Genomic DNA, 26,668 nt, shown 5'->3' with positions numbered 1-26,668 from the left:
CTCATATTCCCAAATGACATGGATATATGTTATTAGACTACATCTGTAGTGAGTTTTAATCTGCACACCAAATACGAACAAGAAGATGTCATCTGACGGTAAAACACCTGTTTGTGATAACCCAGAAAGGCACATAATTACAGGCTATGGTATCCATCTAAGAAAGAATCCAAATATGGGTTCTCAGCCATTTAAAAAATCTATTATTAACCAAACATACATCCAGAAATATGTAAATTCTTAAATCTAAAAAAAATAAGAATAAAAAATCAGGCATCATATACACCATACATTTCAGTTCAGCGAACTGTTCAGTTCAGTTTTTAGCAGTTCAGCGAACTGCTAAAAACACATTTACTACATATGAAAGAAGCCAGACATGGTTTTACTGAGGATCATACCATTTTTAATACATTGGTTTTATGTTGAAATATACATCAGAAACTCCCACATAAATATTTTATTTGAATATCATTTTTGTGAACATCCCCATAAAAAATGAGAAAACCAGAGACTGGTTTTAATTTGCAATAAATATACTTTACTCCACAAAGAATCACTTTTTATACAATCATTTTCAGCTGTCTTACAGTATAAGTTATCATTCCATCAGCAGTTGCAGACCAAAAATATTAGATGAAAAAAGATTTTTTTTTAACAGTGTATTCAGCCATCAGAACACATTTTGAATAATTGCATTTGTCAAAATAAAATGAAAAAATGAAAACAAAAGAAATGAAAGAAAATGAAAACAATAAAAATAAAATAATGTGTTTGGAAAAAATAAAGTAAAAGAAATTTATTATGCAGCACTTTTCACATATTGGTTCAGATTAACAAGACCTGTTTGCACATACAATTCCATAAAGATGTATAAAGCAGGATGTTACATGGGGTTATCCAATGATTCCATGCTTTGCATTTGCTTTAAACTGTCTTTTTTACTGAAAAATATTGGCACAGCACGGTGAACAGTTTAAACGTATTTTACTCAAACTACTCATGAAGTGAGGGGAGGTGAGAAACATAATTCCTCAAAAATAAAAGGCAACAAAAAAACATGAATGTTTGGTGACACTGAGGGACACTGTCTCAGTCATTGTGGCGTCTCATGTGTGCCAATGCTTGTCTCTCTATATCTCTCTATTTGCCTAATAAAGTGCTGCGTTTTCACCATTTCTACTGTGGCGTTTTCACAGAATCATTCGGATTATCCAAGAAGCTGCTGAGACAGGATATTGGTTTTACACCGCATGAAAAGAATTCATAAAATTATTGCTTGTGGCTTGGAAAATTTGGCAACATAAAATTAGATGTAGTATTTTTTCTGACTACAAATATGACAAGAGTATGACTTATATGTCACTATTTCCTTCACAGCAAATTATGGACATTAGCAATATTTTAGCAATATTTTCTCTGTATGTTTAAACTTTGGTATTTCAGAAAACCAAATACAAGTTAGAAAGCCATTGGACAGCAAGTCTAGATGTCCAAATGTGCCCACTTAATAAATAACTGAAAAATGATATACAAGTAAAACTGATGAAAATTAATTTGCTGTAATTGATATAATGGCCATGTAGAATTGGACTTTCTCTGAAAACACTGGCGGAAGTATATTTTGCAGAGGGGATTTTAATCAGGAACCTGAGAGCCTGTAGAATGATTCATTAAATGCATAAGGACAGGTGCTTGTAAGAACTCTGGGGAAACAACTGAATAGGAACAAATAAAAATGTATGAATTGATATATCCAGGGGCTCTTTGGTAGTCTATGACAAATTATGGGTGCGGGTTTCTAAATTCCAACAGTTTTGGATCATGTCATCGCATGGCATGATGGTTTATGTATGATCCACTTCATGTGACTGATTTCTGTCTAGTGCTCAAGCTGTATTCACTTAAACCAAGCCAGTCCCATTAAAATAGTTTAAGAGCAAAGTCCTGAATTTATTTTTGCAGAAATGACTGCAACCTCACCCCAGATCTTGATCCAGGATTCCTTTACTTTTTTCACATCACAAAATATATTTCCAGACATCCTTGATAGACATAAAAAGTAAAACATTTCACATAAAAATTTTTTTTGGATGAAATGAAAACAAAAGACCTACTTTCACTTTTTGTAGTGAAATGAAAATAATTGAGCTGGGGCACCATCTCATGAAGTGTTAGAGAGGGTCAAAAGTTTAAATGCGATGGAATTATTTCCATTAGAGGTGACAGCTTTGATTTTCCCGCATCGCTGTCGGTGGCTGTAACAATTCCTGCGATGAACAACTGGAAATCAAGTTGCAGCAGACAGGCACATGTGCATGGACATGCAAAATAAAATAAATTAATTACGAATAAGAATTTTAAATGAAATAGCTCAGCCAACGTAATCAATCAGCGTAATTGTAATCAGCCAAAAACCTCCTCCAAGCCTTGACCTCTGATGGGACTGCTATATAAATATGGAGCAAACATGGCAATCAAGACCCGATTCAGTTCTACTGCTACAATTTCAGGACTCTGGCTTTCCTCACATTATTTTATTAGCTGCTGCACTTAATGTGTACTTAGGTACTTATTGAGTGAATATATGTTTTCAATAAATAGTTTCATCATCTTCGGCATTATGTTTGGTCACAGTGAGGCAGCAAATAAGCAGCCATCAAAAAGTTTTTTTTTTTTTAAATGGAACTTATGTTGTTGCTACTGTTGCCATCATTTATAGAATAGTATAGCAATTAAAAATTAATACATTCATGCATAAATGATACGTAGGAAACATTCAGAATTCAGAAATAATTAATGAAGAATTGATCTAATTCACATGAAGAAGTGAATAATAAAGTTATAAAACTTCATTGTGCTTATAATAGTTAACATTGATAATATTGTCAGACTTATGTGCCGTTAAAAATGCTCATTTTCCACATGAATTTACTTTTAATCTACGCACATGAAACTACTTTGGGCTATTTTTATGAATCTATATTTGTACATGATCGCATCACACATTGTAATTATTTGTTTATTAATGTATTAGTACATTATATGTAATTTATGGAATGTATTTATGCTTGAGTGCTAAGTATCTCGCCGTGATTATCAATGAAGTATATCGGCAAATCAAATTTGTAACTTTCCAGTCATGGTGTGTAAGACTGGATTTGGGGCCTCCTTGGAAATTTTATGATTTTACTACTAAAACTTCATTGTGTTGGTGTTTTTCAATCATGGACACATACATTACCTGTTCTCAATGGTATTTGGTTCTCAATAAATAAATAAAAATAAATAAATAAATAAAATAAAAATAAAAACAACTACCGAACAGAAACACAATAGGCAGGTTTACAGTGTACAATGTTTTTAATATAAATGATACAATGAACATTTATAGAGCTTGTGTAACTGGTGTCTGTTCCCTCATGACAAAACGAACAATAACAAAGGATTTTTAAAAATGAACAACTATAATACATTTAACACATATATTAACTTTATTTAAATTATTTCACAGATTACGAGACTTGGACAAAAAATGGAGTTCGTCTGCATTGCCCTCTACCAGGCTAGACTATGGCTTGAATCTCTGTTGTGAATGTTTATAACTGCACACATTTTATAGCCTACTGCATTACATATTACCGAATGGCACCAGTTTTTATAAATAGCTACCACAGGACAAAAAACACCCAGTATCATAGTAAACGAAAGACTAGACAGGCCTTTATATTGATGTTTTTCTGTGTAGTGTGTGTGTGTGTGTGATTCGGGATTCCCGCTTTTCAAAAAAAAAAAAAAACAAACAAAAACAAAAAAAAAAAAAACCCTGCATGCTATGTGTACAGTACGTGCGGAAAAAAGTGGATTACATTTACTGCCGTCGTTATTTTAACAGATCACACCTAACACAGTAAAATGTCCTGTGTTAATTCAACTCAAATAGATAATATTTGGTCCCAGACCAAATCTTTGTTGTCGGAGTTGAATTAACACTGATAGAGTTAAATGAACACGCAGAGGTATTCACATTCACGCATTTCACAGAGATGTTAAATAAAGTGTGCTCCCGTCGAACAGTTGTAGGTAAACGTTAACGATTACTAAGCCTGTTCTTTCATGCAAAACATTATCGTGAGAAAAAACACGACCTGGAACTTAACAGTGTTAATTAATAGTTGCTTATTATTATTATTATTATTATTATTATGTGGAAGGGTTCTGCCCTGGTAGCCTACTTTCGTTCAAAAAACATTTAAGGAATTTATGGAATTTATGAATTTATGATTTTTTGTCTGTACACTTAAGAAAAAAATGAAAAAAATAGTACAACTTACTTTTCAGAACGTTGCTTATCCGTGTTTCCTCTTTCACCTGTCAGGTTATGTAGGTAATGCACCCTCAGTTCCGAAAATGCAAAACCTGCATCATCAAAATCTACACTAATACATAACTTTGCTGTCAAATCAAAGACAGTTCAACACCTTACAATCCTCTTCCATCGTACTTTTGAACGCTCTTTAATGTCCAGAGAATATCAATCACGGACGGGCTGAAAAAGCCTTTATTGCTCTGATTGACAGAATGGAAGCTGTAACATGCTTTGCAAGGGTGATATACATTTGGCCGTCACGGAACGGCGCACACATATGAGGCATAACAAACGTACTGCTATGTTACGACCTTATTCTCTTAAAATTCATTAATCTTAGACTAAAAATCTGATATCTGTTTTCGACTGCAAATTAGGATAACTGATTTTGCTCTTGAGCAATTGACCCCTTTGTCTGCGTTCAATTGGTCTCGCCCAAACTTGGTTCGGATTTTTGTTCTCTTTCTATGGTGCGTGGTTCATTCAATTGATGTTGAAGATTTGCGCGTTTCCATCAGCAGACTGTCAATGGCTTTTGGGACGTGTTTTATTTGAATGCATGGACTTTTAAAAAATATTTCGTCCAAAGCAACCTCGCGCAGTAATGGATATCTTATGGATATTATGGATACTACCCACTGTATTAGCTGTAGAAGGTAAGACAAAGTGTCCCCTTATTCAGTTTCTAAAGCATTCTGCCGAGTGTGCGAATGTCTCTTGTTACACCACAGTCGGATGAACGTTAGTTAATTTTTTTCTGGGGCAAGGTGCCACAATACCATTATTGTAAATTGGGCAGAGAATGGGAGTGGTGTGCGTTCCTTGTGTGATATTCATTTATGGGGTAAAAAAAACCAAATGGCACTAACAATTTTAGGGTTACCACTAGGTACGCTGTATTTAGCTATAACGTTTCATGTGGAGTGCACCAAGCATGCCCACCGCCGCACAGGTAGCTACAGTTCAGTACTGGGCATAAATGTGTTGATAATGATTAAAAACATAATTAGTAAAAACAGGCTAATATGAAGGGAACATCCAGCTGGATCAAATGTTTTACATCCTCAGCAATGGGCAATCTAATTTAGCACAATGGGATAGCCTGTCCACAGTGCGAAAATAAACAGTCTGGTACACTAGACTTCAGCAACGATGCGGCATTAGCTAGTTGTTTTCACGGATTCTCAAATGTCTGGTCAAGATGTGTTCACAGTTAGAAATATGTGCTCTCTGATGAAGCGAATGTTGCTCCAACCTATGATTAGCATTATTTTATTTATGTTAGATCTGTCTTGATTTTTCACGATGCTGAAGTGCTGTTTCGGGGCACTCTGCTCCTCTCGAATTATGGTGATTCCCAGTCGACGTGTCCAGCAGCACCGTACAATGCAAATGATAGGCTCCCATATTATTTAAACAAACATGAACATAGATATAGATACAACCAAATTGACGTGTAGGCTACACAACTGAGCAATTATTTTATAATAATTATTATTTTTGATTGTAGGATAAAAAAAATATACGGTCACTTTGCTTTTCTGTTTGCGTGCGTTTCATCGCCGATTACAGTAGAAGCGCTGAGCATCACTTGTCCTCGCGACACATTTCTCTCCCTGCTGGAGCCTAGGCCGGTTCAGAAGCGTGTCTGCAAGTTAACATATCAACGACAAATTTGGGGTCTAGACTTTGCTCAACTGCATTACACCCTGGTTTTGTTCGAGTTCATAAACTCACGCATCACCTCATTGGAGCATTTTACTGATTATAAATTAAGTACTTGAAGCTATTATTTTTGATAGTTTATCTGATAACTACCTGCTGATTTGGCGGTGTAGAAAGATTAGTCTGAATGTTAGTCTACGCAGTAACTTTTCTTAAATGATAAATTGACAAATTGTGGCGGAATTACGACATTCATATCGCAAGAAACATGTTCGAAATGTACCACTCAAAACTGAAAAAATGATTTTAATGGTTTATTATGAGAAATAAAAGTCACTAGGGGCATATCGGCCTACCCTGCTGCAAATGCTAGGTGAAAGCCTCACACTGTGCAGTGCAATAATAAGTAGAACCTACACAAGGGGATTGAAGTTAACAAAAACAAAATTAACAAAATATTTTAAAAAGTTGGTGCTTGTATACATATTGAATTATTTAAAGTAAGTAAGTAAATAAATAAATAAATAAATAATATTTACAGTTAGTTTTGCATTTTCAGTAATTGTTGCATTCATGTAGACCTTGAGCAAATCACACTATTAAAACTTCTATGCACATTGTTTTGTATAGGCCTATGCTTTTTCACAATTTTTACATAAGTCCAGTGTTTTTTTTGTTTTCTTTTTTTTTTTTGGTGTAATCTGAATTGTTACCTTTTATTTTTTTTGTGAACACCAAACTGTACTTGTACTGTAACTGTAAAAATTCATTGGAATGGAGAAGCACAAAGAGAAAGAATCATTTTTTTTTACATTGCTGTTTGTGTATTGTTGATTTTTGATATTTATGGAAACAGATATGCTGCATATGATGAAGTGGTAGAATTTTGCATGGTATCAATTAAAATGATTCACTGATCAAAACAAATGACCTATTTTAGCATATGGGTCTGTTTGTTCCGTTCTTATAATTGAGAGTATATTGCTATATAAGGGCATATATTTATTTGGTTTCTTACTGCCTGCAAAAATCTTTGAATCGGGCTGTTTAGTGGAAGCAACTGGTATTTGTAGATCAGAAAGTGTCAGTATGAAGTGGGGATGGTTGCTTTGTGACAGATTGAAATAGGCCTAATAATTTTCCAGTTTGCTCTTTAGGGCCTTGTAGACACACTGAAAAGCCCCGTCTGGGACATTGGTTGAGAGGTGGATTTGGGGGCCAAAATATAGCTCATTTAACAACTTTTTTCCTTCAGTCAATTCTTATTCCCAGCTGAATTCTAGAAGATTCAAACTGCCAAATTTTTGGTTGTTCGACATGAAATTGAATGAATTGCATGGCTAGGTTTAGGAAGGCAAAATGTAGCAATGAACCATTTCTGAATGTTAAACATTCTGAATATTCTGAAAATTAATGGTGCTTTGTTCAAGCACTCTAATTTGAACAAGACCAGGTCAAAACCTAGTATATGGCTGGACCGGCCGACCAATAGTGTAACTTCATAACTTGGCCAACCAATGGTGTAACTTCATCACTCAGTCACTCAGTCACAGACATTCGCGTTTGTAGGGCTGGCCCCGCTGTTGTGGTCCAGCCAAAAATGCAGGAAAAAATATTGTTACAAAAATATAGCTACATTTATTAGGCTATTTAATTTTTACGGTTGTCTCTGAAATACTATTTTAAGGCATAGAATCCATAAGATCCTGGTGAAAAGAACCTGTGTAAATATTGTGTTATATTCTTTGTTCAGGATTAGTTGTAAATAAGATGAGTGGATGCACTCTAGATAGACATCATAATATCTGATTTTGTATTGCAAAAAAACTGCCATATATTTTAGAATAGTTAGCAAAATTTTTATTTGATTTTAATATGCTAGGCTATATGTATAATATATGTTATATATTAAATTAACAGAATGAAAAAAAAAGAAATTTAAGGAGAGTGGACAGTGCATGTTCCTTTTGTATTTTTTGCTTGATTCAGACAGGGAAAACGCAGACAGAGTAACAGATTGAGAAAGGAACACAGCTCAAAACCTCAATCTCACACAAGTGATTCATATATGGCTTGAGAGTTTGCCACCTATGGATTGCACTACAAATTAAGGTTTAGTACACTTGGCAGAAATCTAGTGGATGTGATCAAGCTTCTTGTATTAAAATGTTTCTGATTAGCTATTTCTCTGTTACAATTTTTCTATCGAAGCAAGTCATGTAGGGGTTCCCGTGTAAAAATAGGCTATTTGATAATCGAATTGATGGTCTTGAGAGAAATTTGATAATGTCTGGTTACCCCCCCTCCCCCATGCTAACCTTGACGGTATCACCACCGATGATCGGCAAAATAGATTATTTGTAGCTAGCTACGTATTAAAAAATGAGAGTTCAGTTAAAGGTCAGTGCAGCTGTAACCCACAAAAACACACCAAACCGTGTGGAACCAAATTGCTTTGACGGCACTAACATAGCTAAAAACCATATTGCTGTCTTCTGTGTCTTGAGAACGTACAGTTGCAAATTATGAAATAAATCAAAGGAAATCTAAAAAGGATTATGTTTTTCTTTTTTCAGGTAGTTTTTGGTTCCTGAATAGTTCATTGTAATTTTTGAAATGTGTGTCATCAAGCTTTCACTTGATGCACATATCCAGCTGAAAATGAAAAAAGCTGTTTTATTTCACTTTTATGTTTGCTAATTTCCGAATGTCCGATCACTTTGAGCACTTGCATTATATATTGTATTCCTGAACTACCATCATTAACCTATGACCTACTTTAAAATGATAAATACAGATTAACTACAGCACCTTTCCAGACCCCATATATACAAACTCTACATGGCCAGAAGTGTGTGGATGCTTGACGTCCACGTCTCATCCGAAATTATGGGCATAAATATGTAGTTGGTCCACCCTTTGCTGTTGTAACAACCTCCACTCTTCTGGGAAGGTGTTATAATAGATATTGGAGCATTGCTGCAGAAATTTGCTTCCTTCTAGCCAAAGAGCATTAGTGTGGCCGGGCACTGATTGGGTGATTAAGCCTGGCTTGCAGTTGGCTTTCCAATTGATGCCAAAGGTGTTGGATGAGGTTGAAGTCAGGGCTCTGCGCAGGCTAGTCAAGTTAGGCTAGTCAACTTACACACCGTTCTCGAAAAACCATTTCTATATGGACCTTGCTGTGTGCCTGGGGGCATTGTGATGCTGAAACAGGAAGGGGCCTTCCCCAAATTGTTGCGGAAGCACAGAATCATCTAGTTTTTTGTTTTTATCATTCCTCGCTCATTTTCTGTCCTCCTAAAAATAGTATGTTGTCAATAAATTACTTTTAGTTTGATTACTTACCCATGTGAATTTTACTCTAGGAGTCCAAAAGGACCAAATGAAACATGATTTTTAACCTGAGTCTTTCTGTAAGTTTTCCTTACAGAACAATTCAAAGCAAATTGTTTGTTACAATACTATTATGAGGTGGTTTACTCATCGATTAAGATAATTGAAAAACATAAATAAATAAAAGGCTTTAAGTGGATTGCCATGTGCAGTGCATCTGTCTTTAAACAAGTAGGTTGTATGACAGTGGGGATATCATTAAGTGATTGACCAAAATAACCCAATCGGTATCATGTTCGGTACCACTGTTAATTTTACAGGCACATAATTTACAACTAAAATTTGCCCAGTTTGAGGTTCTGTTCTATTGAACAATCAATGGACATGATATGCGACTATGGATTGGGTGAAAATAAAAAGGCTATAGCTTAAATTATGTAGTACAGAGTACTCATTCTCATGTACAGTAACATGTGCAGTTAAAAATGTGTAGTAAAAATTTGAGCAGGCTTACAGAATACATACAGTGCTCAGCTATGCATTTAGCATTGACTCAGATAAAAAAGAGGTAATGATCTGAAAGAGGGTGCGATAGAATAAAACCCAGTGACAACGCTTGGATCCAGAAAAGATCGTGCTTTAAAAAGGCTGCATATACCCTTTTTACCAGTAGACTGAAAGGTGACACTTACAGTATCAACACACCCTAAATGAAAGCACAATGTAGTCTACTTTTAATGGAAAGCCCTTTGTGTGCTTTTTATTCAATTAAAATGACACATTTAGGACTTTTTTTAGACTAATTTATACGAATGAACTGATCGTTTTTATTTTCGTTGAATATGTTTTTATTTGGCCTATCTTTGAAATGTGATGAATGCTGAATTTAAGCAAGCTAAATAATTCCTGAAACTCATTCCTCTCCGGCCTGGCTGTTGAAATACACTTTTGCTGGCAATCTGCATATTAACGTGGCACTTCTGTTTGCGTTCCGGAGGAGGTAATGACCCGTCCACCAGGCCTGCTTTATGGATCAGGACTCGCTGTGGAGTACTGTGTACAGCGAGTGAAAAGCATGGCTCTCGCATGCGTCTCTGCGATTAAACAGGGGGAACTCTCTCTTCTCTCTCTCAGCTCCCTCGCCCCAGTCAGTCCCAGCGTTGCAGCTGGCTGCTGAGTCATTAATGAATCGTGAAACTGTTTTAATTGCAGTCCCCGGCACTGTGAAATTCGCTCGGCTCGGTGAACGCGAAGGGTAGAGCGGTGGGAGAGAGGTTCTGTTCTCCTGGCTGCGGTGGGCGGCTTCGTTTATTCGTCGCCCGATTTGTTTACCTGTGTTTCTTAAGCCGGGCCGCGGGAGCGCCTCTGTATGCCAGTAATGGTGAAGACGAAGTCCCCACGGATGGTAGTGTAGTGTAGTACAGTGTAGGGGTTTTGCAACTTGATTGTTGTGATTTTATTCCCATGCGGGTAACTGGAGTACCTTTGAGTGCAAGTGACTAACCTGAATCGCTTGAGTAAACATCCTTCTGTAAATGAGTAATATACAGGGGAAAACGTAAACCTCATATCACCCAGGGTACGTATCCCTTCCAAGTAAATGCAAGTCATTGATGGGCATGACAGAGGTTGGAAGCACTGCATTTTAAAATGTTTGTTTGGAAGGGCTAAAGGGATAAGTACACCAGTTAATGTAGTTTTAACATTTCATTCGCCATTGCATTATTAGAATTACAGATGGATATTTTCATAAATTATGCAGGTTCTTAATTTAATGGACTACATTTGGTCAATCTAAAAAACAGGATACCTGCTTGAATATGTTCAAAATTTAGGATATAATGCCATAGCAGTAAGATTGAGTGCCCCATTTTCACTCTGGCTAATCTTAAGCCAGGACTTTCCCCCCTTTTAAAATAGGTTTTTTTAAAATTAGTTATCAATGATCCAAGTTTTTTTTTAACTTTGTATCTGCCTACTCTACCAGCAGTATGGTCTTCTGAAGCAAATGCTGTGTCTGTTTGTGCCAAATTAAACAAGGAGAATGCCACTACCTGTTTTCTGCCCGACTGATCTGCTTTAAATTGAATTTTGCATTGAATGGGGCACTGAACCTAAAAATAATACATAATATTCTGTGTCCTCTCCATTCATGCGAATATAGTCGCTTGCCTTGTAACTCACAGGGACATTACTTAAAAAAATAAAAATAAAAACGTGTTTGGAGCTTTGTACAACGTTGTCTGTGTGCAGAATTGTTGCTGTCAGTACACTCCTAAGAAAGATGTCTCATCATAGACAGGGCAAATTTAAACCTATGTTACAGATACTCTTATCTTATCATTTTGACTCCCAAAATCCAAATAATTTTGAAAGCCTAAAATTACTTGTAAACCGAGATGGGAAAGGAATGATACATTTTGTGCATATACACTATCATGGTTGCCAACCCATTTAAAGTATGGTTGTCTGTACTGTGTAACAGTGCAGTCTGCAGTGCAGTAAAGCCATTTCCACATTAGTATGTTTTTGTTTCTAGTACAAAGTATTTAGTATTTCCAGGGCTGTTGAAGCGTCTGCATTCGCAGTGACTCCGACTGTATGTAAATAGCCACAGAACATTGATTGTAAGTGCTGCATTGTGTCCATGTGCTTGAATGATACCATTTCCGATTAGACATTTTTGCCAAGTTGGAGTAGACTTCTTTCAGATGCAGATCAGACAGAGGCGGTTACACATTTGTTTAACAGTTGTAACGTAGCCTTCCTCCTCTAGCAAACAATACGTTTGCGAGCTTCACCTCCGCTCGGCCGCAGAGTTTTCCGTTTTTTTTTCCGAACGGTCGGGGGAAAACGGGAGAGCGCGGGGTTTTCAGAAACGGGATTAAAGCGAAGCGAAAGGGAGAGGCAGGGACGCGGCGGCGGGTTTTCTCAGCCCGCGGAAAGAGCAGATGCAGGGAGCTCTCCCGCACACTAACGACCACGGCGGCGCTCACAAAGAAGCGGCCTCCATTCAGAGCCTAATCCCCAGCGCCCAGGGCCCGCCGCATTGTCACTCGCATGCAAAATTTCAATTAGCCACGGTACCAGTTGTTTCTGCCGAGGCCCGGGTGTCGCGTTTCGGGGACGTCCGCCCCTCCGCCTGGACGGGGTCGCCTGACGCGGGGGGCGCCGGAGCCGGCTCGGCGACGGTCGGGGCAGCGGCGGAGGGACGCCAGCCTCGCCGAGGAAGGCCGGCCCCCTCGGCGTGGCGTGACATCATCGTCTCCGCCGCGGCCGGGAGCGGGGCGTCTTCTGTTACGCCGGCGTATCGGAGCGTTAATTTCCTCTGGGGTTTCGGCGGGGCGATTGCCTGCCGCAAAGCGGGCGGCCCCGTGCCCTCGCCTCCCCCCTTCCTCCCCCCCCCACTCCCCCACCCCCCCACTCCCCCCTCGCACGCAGACGAGAGACTAGCAGAGAGCACTTCAGATGCAATTCACCGCGCTGCACTGTGCACAGCCATTTAATGACAAAGACAGACCTTGACGCAGAGCAATCACTGTTGTTGTGAGGATAACGCTACTCAAGGATATGAGCTTTTGTAGGAAATTGGATGTCTACTGTACTTCAAACCGCACAATTGCCATAGGAGTAATATTGTGAAAATTATTGATTAACCTAAATTATCGATTAACCCTACCCCTTATTAGTTAATTTGCCCTGTTGCAAATGTGTGCGTATGGGGAGCGTATCCGGCAGGGGGCAAACATGCTATGTTTCGGATGTGTCACTCAGAAACGTACACTGTATGCTACTTCAGGACTTTGTGCTCTCAATGTCCCACAATATGGAAATCCATTGTGTTGATGTGTTGCTCCAATCCTTAAAATGTGCAAGTTACAAACGATTTTAGCTTGTTTTCAATCAACTTCCATGTGCTAGTGCATATGCAGGCGTTTTTCATTTTTACAGAATATTAGAATACACCCTGTACATGTGGTCTTAGATTTAGGCAAGTGCGCTTTTCACAGATTTTTCGTTTGAGCACTTAAAAGCTAGCACAGGTTCTTAGGCTTGTCGGCTGCAGAGAATCTCTTCATTTTAAAACATTTTGAGGCATATTGGATTGATGTTCTACATAGCTGGAACAAATACACATTCAGTTTATACGATTAGTTATCCTTTGCTGGGGTGAAACAGATTCTGGAAAAAACGGCTGTTAGACTCAGAGGAGCACACAACTGGAGGGTGTGTAGCCTGATAGAAATTCTTTATTCTATTACCGAAAAAGCAGTCGTTCCTCCTGCACATGCTGGTGTACCCTTCACTCACTCACTCATCTCTGAGCTGTGATCTAACTGGATCATGCTGTTTTAGTCTCTTTTTAATCTGTTTTGAAGCATGAAGTTCATCCTCCTTCTCAACCCATACTCTTAACTGAGACTAATCTTTACATTTATGGATTAAGTTTGGCAAAATGCTTTAAAAAAAATAAAGTATTGGATATCATTCTTATAAGTCAAATAAATGGGCATTTAAAAAATAGCTAATTATCATTTCAGCTCGAGAATACCCTTATTCATATATGTTCAATGCTTATATTGATCTTTATCAAATTTCCCAATGACAATTAATTTAAAATACTTGTTGACTGATTTTAAGTAAGGGCTGTTTCAATTCTTTAAGTGCATTGAATATTAAGCATAGCCATGCTTTTGTTTTACAGTGTACATGCTCCAGTGTTCAGTATTCATGCTGTATTGGGAGGCTGCACATTAAGATTTAAGAGAAGTTGATTAAAGAATTTCCATTTAAATTGGATTAAGGAATTTCTGTTGGAGACATTTTGGCTCCAGCTATTGCTGCTCATGATAGAATAAATGTCATTGTGTATAGGCTAAATGCCAAAATTCTGATTTGGCCCAAGAACTTTTTCCAGCCTGACATGTAAGCTATTCAGGTCATTTCCAGAACATAATGGAAACTCAGCTAACATCTGCATTTCTCCCTTAGTTGACTTAAAACTGATGTGCTGTGAGCATGATCCTCATTAAATTTGATTTGGTGTTCTGGTGATGAGATGTCCAGTCGCTGTAATATGGGCAGTGCTTTGGAAGTACCCATTAGTCTGGTTGCCGTAGAAACCCTTGGATGCTGGAGGCATCCAAGTTGGGCCAGATTCCAAACATTAAAAACGGAACTTCACTGAGCAAAAACATGAACTTTTGCCCAAACACCCATCACTAGTGCAATTTGTGTTTTTTCAGTACGGTTCGATTTTGATTTGGTTTTGGAAAATAATCACTGTTTTTGATATTATTTTAAATAATGACAATTTTTTTTGAATATTTTTTTTATGGAAAAACAAATTGTCCAAAATGCACACTCTAAATATGCATTTATTTTGTTATCGTTCATATACTGGCAAAAATGCTCACTAAATAAAAACATTTTAAAATACTAGGTTTGCAGAGACTTCAGCAGTACTTACTGGTATCCTGAAATCCAGAATAGAATCACATGCTCTGATTTTAAATGTACTGCATTATTATTAAACAATGAACTGGAACCAGTTAAAATGGCTAGTTGTTAACAAATACTGAGATATACTTATTTGTGTTTGTCTGTCAAAAAAAGACCAGAGCCCAGATTGGGTTCCTGAGTCCGAAGTGGAGAAACTGTCCTGTACTCAGGGTGTATTTTCATCTCCTCCAGTCTCTGAACACATTGTCCACAGAGTTGCGTTGCTGTGGGCGATGGGGCTGATTTGCATGCTGAGAGAGAGCTGCCTGACTCAGCAAGAATCTGGAGCAGGTGTCCAGCTTGCTGTTTGTTTGGTCTTTATACATGCAAACTGCAGCCATTGCTTTAAAATGCGTTGTTTAAAACTGCCTAAGGAAATCGTGCAGATTAAATCTTTGGACCATTGATTGTGTAGTTTGTAGTGTGACATTGTTTATTGCTAGGGCGAGTTCTCTAAATATATTTATTATCGTGTTGTAAAAAACATCACCAACAATCATGTACAGTGCAGTCATTTCTTTAATAGTCAGGTGACTAGTGTTGCAATAGCTGGGTTCAAGAATAATGCTGGGGATTCAGGGCTAATTCACAATTCAGTTAGTTCAGATCTGTGTTTGGCGCCACTAAGCTAGTGGAGGAGCACATTGTGTGTGAGAAGAACACAGGGGGGCTGGGCTCATGTTGGTCACTAAGATCATTGACCAGTCCTACATTCAGAAAGTGAATACAGTCAGAGAGACTCTCTGCTATTGTCAATCAAGACCAATACATTGTGAAAGTGGTGTCACCAATATTGTAACATATGTATTAACAGCTGACTGGAGACAACAGTCCAAATACAATTATTTTTCTTTTTTTGGCACTTTCATAGCATGTATTGCTAGCTAACTATTTTTCACTACTGCTTTCCTTGAAGTTATTTTTTGCTTGTAATTCAATTTCAAAATCTAAAGCTTCACCTAAGATGAAGCTTCATCTAGTGCTTAATCGAAAATCTTATGACCATATAATACGCAAGTTAGCTAAATGATGTCACAGAGACTTTGTGTTATAAATTTACTTTGGGCAAGTGGATTTCTTGCTGACTCAGCATTTATGAAAAAACCTGAAACTCGTAGAACCCTGACTGATAAAATAACTTTGAGGTCTGGTTCTGTAGTTTCAGCCATTATCACTCTACAGCCCATAGGTTGTTTTGTTTTTTTAGGTGGTGGGAAAGGGGGTCAGGTTTTAAAAACTAAGAGGTGTCTGGTAGTGGATTTGCCGTGGTGAGTGTAACACAATCGTGGAGCTGGCACATTCCTCTCTTGGTGGCGAAGGAGGCCTCAAAGGATTGGGCTGAGCTGTGGATTGAGTTCTGGGACCCCCCAACGGGACCGCCATAATGAACCTCCCTTCAGAGCCCGGTTCATTCATCGCAACGGGCCCAGCATGGAGTGGGTCGGCTGTGTTTAACAGAAGCTCTCGTCCAGCTATGTGACAGTAGCACTATGGCGCATGGAGTGCCCTCTCAAAAATACAAACAGCATCAGAGAGAGAGCACAGACGCGTGCAGAGACAGCACCATCTGTATCTGCGTCTGTATCCGTATCGCTTTTCTCCAATATCATTGATTAAGTTCAGGAAGAAAAATCTGCATATTAGCGTATTAGCCTTGCATATTAGCCTTGCGTTTCTGAATGTGGGATTTGGGCTCGGATATAGGCTAGCCCTAAGACTGAACAAAATCAAATGAAGCCTTTAATGGGATACTTCAATTTCTGTGGTTTTGGATATTATTTCAGTTTTAGCGTACATTTTTAATTAGCCCACAGTTCTTTGAGCGAAGTAGGCTATTTTATGTACTCACAGATGTTTCCGATGACTTGCCAGCTTTATGATGGCTAGTACATTAGCATATTAGGTTTGCGGTTTAAAGCAAGAAAGTACCCTTCAAGTAACTCCAAGGAATGTTGTGTTTCCAAAGACTACACATATGAACACATTCCTATTATAGCGTTCGTTCAGAATTATAAACATAATAATCTGTTTCCATTTCCTGCCAGTATCCTATGTAGCCTATGTCCTTCTCAGTAAGTGGTGCAAGCACTTACTGGGTTTTTCCTGGCATGAAAAGGGTTTTTGGTGTTTGACCCAGAAACACATTTTGGGTTTTATGCTATGAAGAGGGGAATCTCAGCTTTCTTGTGATATTAATAATATATTTGTACTCCAAATGTTTAGCGAGAGATGCTAATTTAAATCATAAAGTTGCAACCTAACTGTTTTTGAGGAAAACGACTCCACAGTTCAACTGTCCATGTCTGATTTCACATAAAATATGTCTGTACAAAGAAGGTGTTGTAACCTTCACGTATAATGCGAAATAAATATAATGCCAAATAAATTATGTTCTGTTGTTTTAATGGTTTGTTTTCCCTATTTTCCTCTTTGGCACGTGCACATTTTGCAGGGGCAGGTGACATGGGGAAGGGGACCTGGGGCAGGGCACGTGGGGAAGGGGACATGGGGACGGGGACGCAGGGAAGGGGATGTGGGGAAGGGGACCTGGGGAAGGGGACCTGGGGTAGGGGACGTGGGGAAGGGGACATGGGGACAGGGACGTAGGGAAGGGGACGTGGGGAAGGGGACCTGGGGTAGGGGACGTGGGGAAGGGGACATGGGGAAGGAGATGTAGGGAAGGGGACGTGGGGCAGGGGCAGGTAGGCAGGCCTTGGCTTTTGTTTTTCTCTGAATGGTTAAATGATAGCAGTGTTGTTCCGCCTCAGGCCTGTAATTGCTTCCGTCTGCAGCGAAGGCGAGTGTTGTGTCGGGAGGCGAGACCAGCAGAGTTATGACTAATGAACACCCCGGCATATGCCTCTGTTATGACGCAGTTTCTGCCTGGAGTGGAGAGAGAAACTCTTTATTATCATAATTATCAATCACACAGGAGACGCCCTCACCCAGGATGACTCTCAGGGTGTAATTTTTACACAGTAGCCTTTATACATACTAGCCACGAATAACGAACTGTAAACTAAAGTAATGGTCAAGTCAGTGAAGTACAGCCCCTGAGTGTAGTAGTTCATTTTGTATGGCCCACGGTATGGCTCGGGCTATACAGAATGTATAATTCAGTTTTTATTGACTGAATTTGGTATCCTTTTACAACCTTTTTTTAGTATGCAGAGTTGAAATTGTTTAGAAGATTAGAAATGGTAAATTAGTGAAGGATGCCTTGATGTCATTAAGTAAAAGAGTAATGGATACTGTGGCCCTGTTAGAGGACTGCTACAGTGCTGTTCCTGTGCTTTGTGTTTGCTGGGGAACAGGGAGCTGCCAGGTGAGTGTGTCAGTGTTCCTCTGAAGCTCCGCCTCCTCAGTGACAGAGCCAGTCCTCGTCAGAGGAGCAATGGCTGTGTGCGGAAGGGACGCTGACGTCTCCGCTCCTCCTGAGCTCACTGGCCTCTGTGTGAACCAGAGAGCACAGACTGGGCCGGTTTGGGGACTGGTGGGGGTGGGGTGGTGGTGTTTGGCCGAGATGCACACTTTGGGTTGAACCGGCACACTCAGCCTAATATACCCCTTCCCTGTGCCAGGAGACCTCCAGCAAATGTGTTTCTTTTTTTATTGAATTAACGGCCAAACTGCTGATCTGTAAGATGATGGATGTCTGGAGGTGTCTGTTGAGTCCAACAGTCACTGTGGGGATGAGGGGGGGCATCTTACCCCCAAACCCACTGCAGCTTTTACCACAGCAGCATTGTGTGCTTCTTTCCCTCTATGGGTGAACAGCCATGTTTTTCAGAATCGCTGCCACCTCAGCTGTAATTAGCACCTGTTAATACCACTTCATTAGCACCCCTGAAAATGGAAGGGTGCTAAAAGGCATTCAATTACAGTAGCAAGTACAGTAACGTCTACGAACTGCCATTACAGCTGAGAATAAATCTTCTGTACTTGCTCTGCATACATGTATGGTACGCTCACAGCCATCTTTATGGAATCACCTCCCCTTCTGCATGATTATTTTACTGTGTAATTTATATGTTAAATGTTATTACAGAGGCATTCTGCTTTTTATGAACATTATTCATAATAAACTTTATTATATCCAGGAAGTATACATTTGAATTTTCTACCAAGTGAGAAAAATGTTATTGTTCAGTCCTCATGGATTGATCATGGAGATGAGAAAACCATATTGGCTAATATGGGAATTCATTGTATGTGGTTGAGACCAGTTATTGTTACCAATTATGAATGATTTATATGATTTCTTGGCTCGCTGTATTGGCTACTTACTCTTCCAATAAATATAGGAATATAAAGTGCAATTCTTTCTCATTAATGTTTTGGGAAAGCAGTGAACCCAGCAAAAAGGAAGATGCTAAAGACTTTGGTAGTTCAAATATTGAATCTGCTATTCCATTAGACGTCGAAGTATAAATTCTAAACACACTTCATAATTTCACTGAAAGGCTTTTCAGTGCCATTTTTAGGTTACTGAATGATACAGTACAGTCACAGCTTGCTTCAGACAGCTTCCTTTGTAAAAGACCCGACAGAAGAGTATTAATTCAGAGCTGCTCAGTCTTGGTTTGAAAAGAACACAATCCAGCAGGTTTTCCAGCTTTCTTTAATACCGTTAACACACACCTGGGGATGGATGCCAGATTGGTTCAATCAGAATACTGACTGGGTGAATCATGCTAATAGTAATGATAGCTTCACTGCAGATTAGGTGGATTCACTACAGGTGGTCAAATCCTATGAAAAAAGAAAGTTCTTTGGCAGTTATCTTTACCCGTTCTCATGGTTTTATTATATGTTAGAGCAAATCTGTTGTTCTTCAGAGAAAGAGAGAGAGAGAGAGAGAGAGAGAGAGAGACATAAATGTAAAGGACGGTGAGATGAGAAATGAAATGAGGTGAGGGAGCCAGAAGGTCAAGAGATAAACCATTCGAAAGGCACGGGTTACCCAACAGAAGGCTAACCACACTTCTTCTGAGTGGTTAATCGGCTGTAGTCCAATTACTCAGGGCTGCCCGGGGGCAGAGTGCCTAATTTCAGGCTCCGTATTAGACCTCTTAATCATCGGGGTATTACGGATTACCACGGGCTGCCAGGTGGGATTCGGCAGACCTTTACGTCAGCTTTGTTTTGAGGATTTGGACCGCTAGTCTGATGGTTGTTTTTGCTATTACCCTTCTGTGGCAACCATGCACTGCATGGCTTAACGCACTTGGACAGTTCTCCCTCCACCAGGCAGAACTCAGCAATCGGAGGTGCAGACATTCTGTTATTCTTTGGCATTATGGGAAAAGGTTTTTGGAGGCGTCGTGTGAGGCCAGTAGCGACTGTTATTTTCAGAATAAATTTTAATAGCTGTTATGGAGCCCTCCTAAGAAAATGGATTAAGCTATATTTGTGTTACTCATACATAAAACGTAATAACTGCCGAGCGTAAATATACCTCACTATGAAAAAATCCTCTCAGAGGAGAAGGGTAATGAGCAGATAGAGAATAGTGCCAAAGTATCCAATTAATTCAGTTTAATGGCTTTCTTTATTTCCTCCTTTTTGTGTGTGTGTGTGTGTGTGTGCGTGCGCGGTTTTTTTAACCTTTGTTTCATTTATGTAACCATTATAGCAGGAAGCCGTCAGTTTAACACACAGGCCATAGTTATGAAGGAGAATAGCGGCAGACATAGGGAGCCTGAAATATCTGGCGGCGCGAAGCACTGCAGCACAGCTCACCGCAACGGGAGCAGGACGTACGGGAGGAACGACGCCTGTTCCCTGCCGAACCTCCCACAGGCATCACCCTTTTCCCATAGTAATTACCACGGGCCGCTCTCAAAGCTGCTGGCACATCCGCGAGAGCTCTGAGACGGGCTACACACGCAGCGGAGGATACGGGCAGGCTGCGCGCGCGTCTGGGGACCCGTGTGCACAGACCCTGTTGTTTCACACAGCCCGGGTGTCTGGTTTTCGTATGGAGGTAACCCAAGCTGAAGTGTATGTCGCCGCACTGGCAGGCATGTTGCGCGATTCCCTGTCCTGTGTAACTGCAGCCGTCAGCTGGAGGACCACTCACGGTGTCTCTGCGTGTCGCCACTGCTAGCTGGCTGAGGGACAATACACAGCTGTGAAAGCCACATAATTGTGACCCCCCCCCCCCCCCCACCAGCAAGAGAAACTCAATGTAATGCACAGAGTTACATTTTCAGACACCTGTTTAAAATGGATGGGATGATAATGTCCCATGAAGACCTGTTTGTTATCCCCTCCCACTGGAGCAACAAACAGGACTGATGACACTGCTCAGCCAATCAGATTCCAGTGTTTACCAGCTGTTTCTTCCGATGTGGCACAGTACAGGAAGTGACCCAGTTCTCTGCTGGCCTCAAGACTGGTATTGCTGAACTGGTAAATACGGTTTTAGGCCTAGGGGGTGAGAGAGTTCTGCAACTCTACAGCCAGGTGAAGCAAGAGCTTGGTTGGACTGAATTTGTACTGAAATGGACCTCTCTTCAGTCCTCTGTATACCAAGCCAATGGCCCTGGACAAGCCTGAACAGCCAGTAACTGTTGGGGACATCGTAATCCAGGACAGCAACTTGGCCTTTAATTGACATTCTGCAATTCTTGCAAATTTTCAGTGACTGATTGTAAGTAATTATTTGAAGAAGGCAGACCATGCATATGCTCATCAAGTTGCAGCCTCTTTTTGGTTAACTGTCCGATTGGATAACTCTTGACAATATATTCTGTATATGATTATTCAAGTTTTTATATGTAGGTGACAGATTTTATGACAGTTTCCTAATTAAGATAAATAATTTGGACTCTTTTTGGACTTGCATGTGGACTTGTTCCCCCTTATATTTCAAATATTCTGTCTCTCGGCTCTTGAGACAAAAATCTAGACGCGAGATTATTAAAATCTTCCCTCAGAAAAGTCACTGCTTGCATTTTAAATTCCGCTTGCCTCGGTATTCGACAGATGAAGCAGTGCTTTCGATAAATCCCAGCAAATTTGTCTGTGTGGTGTTGTGGGGTGTTGCACACGTTGGAACCCTGACGAGTCAGTAGAGTGATTTCAAAAGCATTTCAGGGATCTCTGCTCTGCCCCCCCCCCCCCCGCCCCGCCCCGCCCCACACCTCACACAGGGGGAGGCTGTCAGTCTCATTCTGAGCCCCCCGTTGCCCGTTTCGACACGTTACCCTCCGTAGATGAAAAAGAAGAAAATATGGTGAGCGCACGGCTTGAAATGGATGGTTTTGTTTTTATTGCCAACACATCTGCTGTAAATGAAGCGGCCACCAGTTTTCTGGAGGCAGCATCGATGCAGAATACGGCATGTCAGCCTGCGCGCACTGATGGATGTGTGCATATGCTAATGTGTCCAAGTGCTGCTTCTAATGCTGTCCAGTTCCTCACGGATTATCCATTGCCTGCCTGTTCAGTGGTTTTTAGCTGCAACTTGCTGTAATATATGGCCCTTTTCATTCAGAATCGTCTTGGCTCAAGTTGTCTTTGGCTGAACATTTTGCAAATTGATTGGAATTATTTTTGAATTCAGCTTGCCCTCAGAGGTGCTATTTTATTCCGAGTATATTTTTTTTCTAATTTATCTCTGAAGGTTTATCACAGTGCACACACAGCTGTTTTTCATTACAGTTGCAGTTTTACAATTTTCTGTAGCGGATGCTTTTAGCCAAAGAAAGTTAGGAAAGTGCATTTTGCCTGGGTTCATATGGGAAGATGTGCTGCGGTCAGCAGCTCCAAACTCACTTCACTCCTTTCGCTTTTTTCTTTTCTCCCTCAAGTGTTCCTCAAAATATGGGTTTGTCTGTTTGCCAGGGGAACTTGCTCTTTAGTCCATCCTGGCAGGAAAGTTGAATCCATTGATCCATTGATGCTTGCCTCATGGAGCGAGAGCAGTCAAAGCCTTTTCACCAAATTTGTGCAGTGCCCAGATAGTGGGTCTGTTGGTCCTTTTCCTCTCAGTGGTATAGCTACTCACACACGCCCACACACACATATACCCACGCACGCCCACACACACATCCATACACGACATCCTATGTTAATTGGCATTTCAACGTGGTTTTGGGAGTCAAAACTGTAATTAACATGTTTTCACGGCATGTGAACATATTACAGGTTTTGGAATCACTCGGGGCCACATGCTGCCAATGTTGCCAGAGCCCTGATGGATGTCCCTTTTCATTCAGCTTTTCAAATCTCCAGCCGACAGATTGCCTGTCTTTCAGTCAGCACGACTGTCTGCCAATCCTCATTACAGTGGCTAATTTTGTCCTCGTCGCTCTCTTAAACCACGTGCGAGTCAAAGCAATCCAAATTCTGAAAGAGGCAGAATGTCGATTACAGGAGGCCTGCTTCCATTGGCCTTGTAGGTCGGCCATGTTGGAAAGCAATTCCTTTGCCAAAATTCATAATGGTGCAGGAGGGTGGTCAGCCTCATTGGATAGTTCTCAAATGTCTGTGCTTGTTGCCATAGCAGCGAGTTTGTGCACCTCTGTGTCAAGCGCTGTCTTTCGACAGCAGTAGCCTAGTTTGACCTTTAATCTCCAGCATGAAAACCCGTTCTAATTAGCATAATATGCTCCTGCAGCTGAACCGTGCAGTCGACACTGGAGTACTGCGCTTCTCACGCAGCTGGTCACTGTGACTGTGGCACCAGGTCACGATGAGATGGGAGATACTGTACCAAACCGAACCGTCCCGCTTTTTGGTATTGACAGCTCAGTGCTGTCCTTTGGGACTGCAGGCCACGGTCGGTACTAGCACTGCCGTCATTCCATTCCAGACCTCGGAATGGACACTTCATAAAGGCAGTGTTTTAGCAGGAGACAGGTGGGGTTTTTCCACTGCCATTTATTTGCCCAGTAAGTGAAGAATACAATGACATAGGATGCAATGCAGAACCTGCTGGGATCTGCCAAAAAGCTGTTTCCTTTTAATCAGCATTTAGAACTCCCCCCCCCCTTCTGAAAGGTTAAATAGTACAAGGACGGAAACGGATGCTGTACATGTATATCGAAGGCATTCAGCTGATACTGTCATGCGGAGTGAATGTCTCAGCTAACATACTTTAAAAACAATCCATTTATACGGCTGGATGTTTACAGGAGCCGTTCAGGCTCAGTGCTGTACCTTGCTCACGGGTACAGCTGCAGTTCCCCACCAGGGAATCAGACATCCCTGCAGTCGCAGGCCCAGCTCCCTACCCATTACGGCCTGCTGCATAGAATTACAAACACGGTGAATTATTAAAGACCTCAGGTGAAATTCACTTGAGAAATGCATACATAAACATTTCTGGGGTTTCTTGAGTGTACGGACCGTTTAATTTTTGATGGCTGTGGACATTGACATTGAGACCTCAGGTTATAGTGTTTAGAGTTTAAAAGTGCAGGCCTGTAGCTTTGCTGATGTTTTCATTGGTTGACGTGAAGAAACTCCAATTGGACTGATATACGATGGTCTAAATACAAGGGTTGTTCACACTCAAGACTTACTGAGCCTGACAGAAATGCTAGGCCAGCACATCCAATCATATCTAGATCAAATAATAACACTTAGCACCGATCTACAGCCAATAGATACTGAAAAGGAACATGTGTAATGTTAAGCACGTTAAGCCATAGACTTTAAAAAGTGGTTTTCAAAATACACAACATAGCATATATGTATGGAAAATATACTGTATAGGCCTATATCTTCTTGTCCTACAAATTTAGGCCTAGTCACAGAATTGCTATGCAACCCTGCAAATATACTGCACAGAAGGAATAGTCCTAATATTTGATATAGTTTTATAATGTATGAATCGTATTCTACTATGCGACACCTTAATGCAAGCTTTGATATAGGCTACAGTCTATGAGCAGAATTTGAAACGAATGCTTGTACCGCATTTTAAATTTAAGTCGCTGTCAATTAGCATTTTTCCGTGTGCCACATCATGCTGTTTGGATTTAAAAGGCTGATGTGTTTACAACATAATTTACATAATTGCTCGACTAAATGTCGGAAATATGTTATTGGTGGAAAGCTGCGTAAATTAAGCCATCCAGACTGTGTACTATTTAATCTGAGGTTGAGGACAGGAACTCAATCAAATTATGCAGTAAATGTCCTTTACTGTTGTCTCGAAGCTTGTAACTGAGGACACTGATTCACACAGCACCCCACCTTACCTTCTGTCGATACTGTCTGCGCTTTCCAGCACTTTTAAAAAGTCATCCGATAATGGACTGGCAGATTAACTGACCATTAATTTATGAACTGTGTGCTGGTGGATAGCAAATTGTCAATATCAGTTATCTTAGGAGCAGAGAGTTATTCCTTGCGAGTGTATTTTTTTTTTTTTTTTTTTTAAAGATCTGGGTCTTCGGCATGGCTATCGGTGTAAGTGCTGGCAGGATCCTGGCTCTCTTTTCCAGTCTCTCCATTACTCCTGCAGTTTCCTCCAACTGATCACGTTTTCCATTGCAGTCCCAGGGCTGTGTAATTAGTGCCATTATATCGCACAAGCTAGCAATTTGGTTAATGTTAGTGTTCATCGTAAATTCACCACTGTTTCTGCAGAAGGATGCAGGCCTGTTTAAATTGGATGTTCTTGTTATGGTAGGGGTCTGTTCTGTAATTTTTTTTGTTTGTTTTTTTTTGGTTTTGTACTGCTGTGAGAGGACAATTGTGAAGATTAACATACATTTCCTCATTTATTTATTCATGCACGGGAATCTAAATGTCGTCTGTTATGGTGATGTTGTTTCTGTCTGTGTACACAGCTGGCGATTTTGGAGTTTGTCTAATCGGGATGTAGTCTTGCACTCGTACAGAAACAGAGGAAGATCACAGAGTCTGTGTGTGATAAAAAACAGACTGCTGAGCTCATTAAAGGGTTTTTCCTCACGTCACAGAACCCCCACACTTAATTGATTCATCTCTGTTTCTCCTGGGGTTTCGATAGGGTGTGGAAGCCATGCTTTTTATGATGATTGCATGGCATGCACTTGTCTTTGGCATGACACATCCATGTCAGTGAATTTACTCCCCATTTAACAACTAGACCACACGCACGCCAGTTAACTCTGGGGAAACCTTGAATTTAGATTGTTTGGCAGCAAATAAAAACAATTGTGAATCACTTGCAAAGGCTGTGGTCTCCATTATTACTGGGAGTGGTTGTGATTGGCTGGCGTTGCTACAGGGAGTGGCTGTGATTGGCCTCTTTCATTACTAAAACTGAGCAGTGCAGAGAGTGCGCAAAGTGTTTCGCCCCATTCTCTGCACCGCTGCCAAATACAAACCATGACACAAGGTTTTATTCAGCATGAACAGTAGGTGAAAACAATTTCAAAACCTTCAAAAACTGTCTCTCAGTAGACAGTATTAAAATCTAATGGGGACCAATGGCAACGGTTTAGAAAATCTGACAAATTTCACAGTGAAAACATAGATAAGTTCTTTTCTGAAAATTAGGAGGTACAGTATACATGCTTTGAACACCACTGTATGATTTTTTGCAGGGTTTCATAGTCACATTCCATAAGTTTATAATTTTCTACGAAGTCCACTACCATCGTCAATCTCAAACTATGGTCCCAGCAGAAGATTATGGTGTTAGTCCAGGCATTACAATGTGGAAACACAGCGTCATCTTGAGTGCGAAAGAAAGAGACTTGTGAGCGAACAAAAGTGTATAAAGCGAGTAACATACACTTCCTGTCCGTCCAATCCAAAGGCATTGAGTGAAACGGAACAGCTTGGTAACTG

At 40.2% G+C, this 26,668-nt stretch overlaps 1 protein-coding gene across 6 annotated transcripts in view; it reads left to right on the top strand.

The window, feature by feature from the left end:
* Positions 1 to 4,840: 4,840 nt before the first annotated feature.
* The window catches only part of LOC118211777 (ephrin type-B receptor 2), a 127,222-nt gene continuing 105,394 nt past the window's right edge, over positions 4,841 to 26,668 (top strand). For all 6 annotated transcript variants that reach the window (XM_035389232.1, XM_035389229.1, XM_035389227.1 and 3 more), the window contains exon 1: positions 4,841 to 5,025. In XM_035389232.1, coding sequence (XP_035245123.1) covers positions 4,974 to 5,025 — 52 coding nt within the window. In that variant the 5' untranslated portion in view covers positions 4,841 to 4,973. The remainder of the gene's footprint in view (positions 5,026 to 26,668) is intronic.

The sequence above is a fragment of the Anguilla anguilla genome, chromosome 13 (assembly GCF_013347855.1).
Source record: "Anguilla anguilla isolate fAngAng1 chromosome 13, fAngAng1.pri, whole genome shotgun sequence".
In the NCBI taxonomy this organism is placed as follows: domain Eukaryota; kingdom Metazoa; phylum Chordata; class Actinopteri; order Anguilliformes; family Anguillidae; genus Anguilla; species Anguilla anguilla.
The sequence above is the reverse complement of the archived record's forward strand: the minus strand, read 5'-3'. Positions and strand labels throughout refer to the sequence as shown.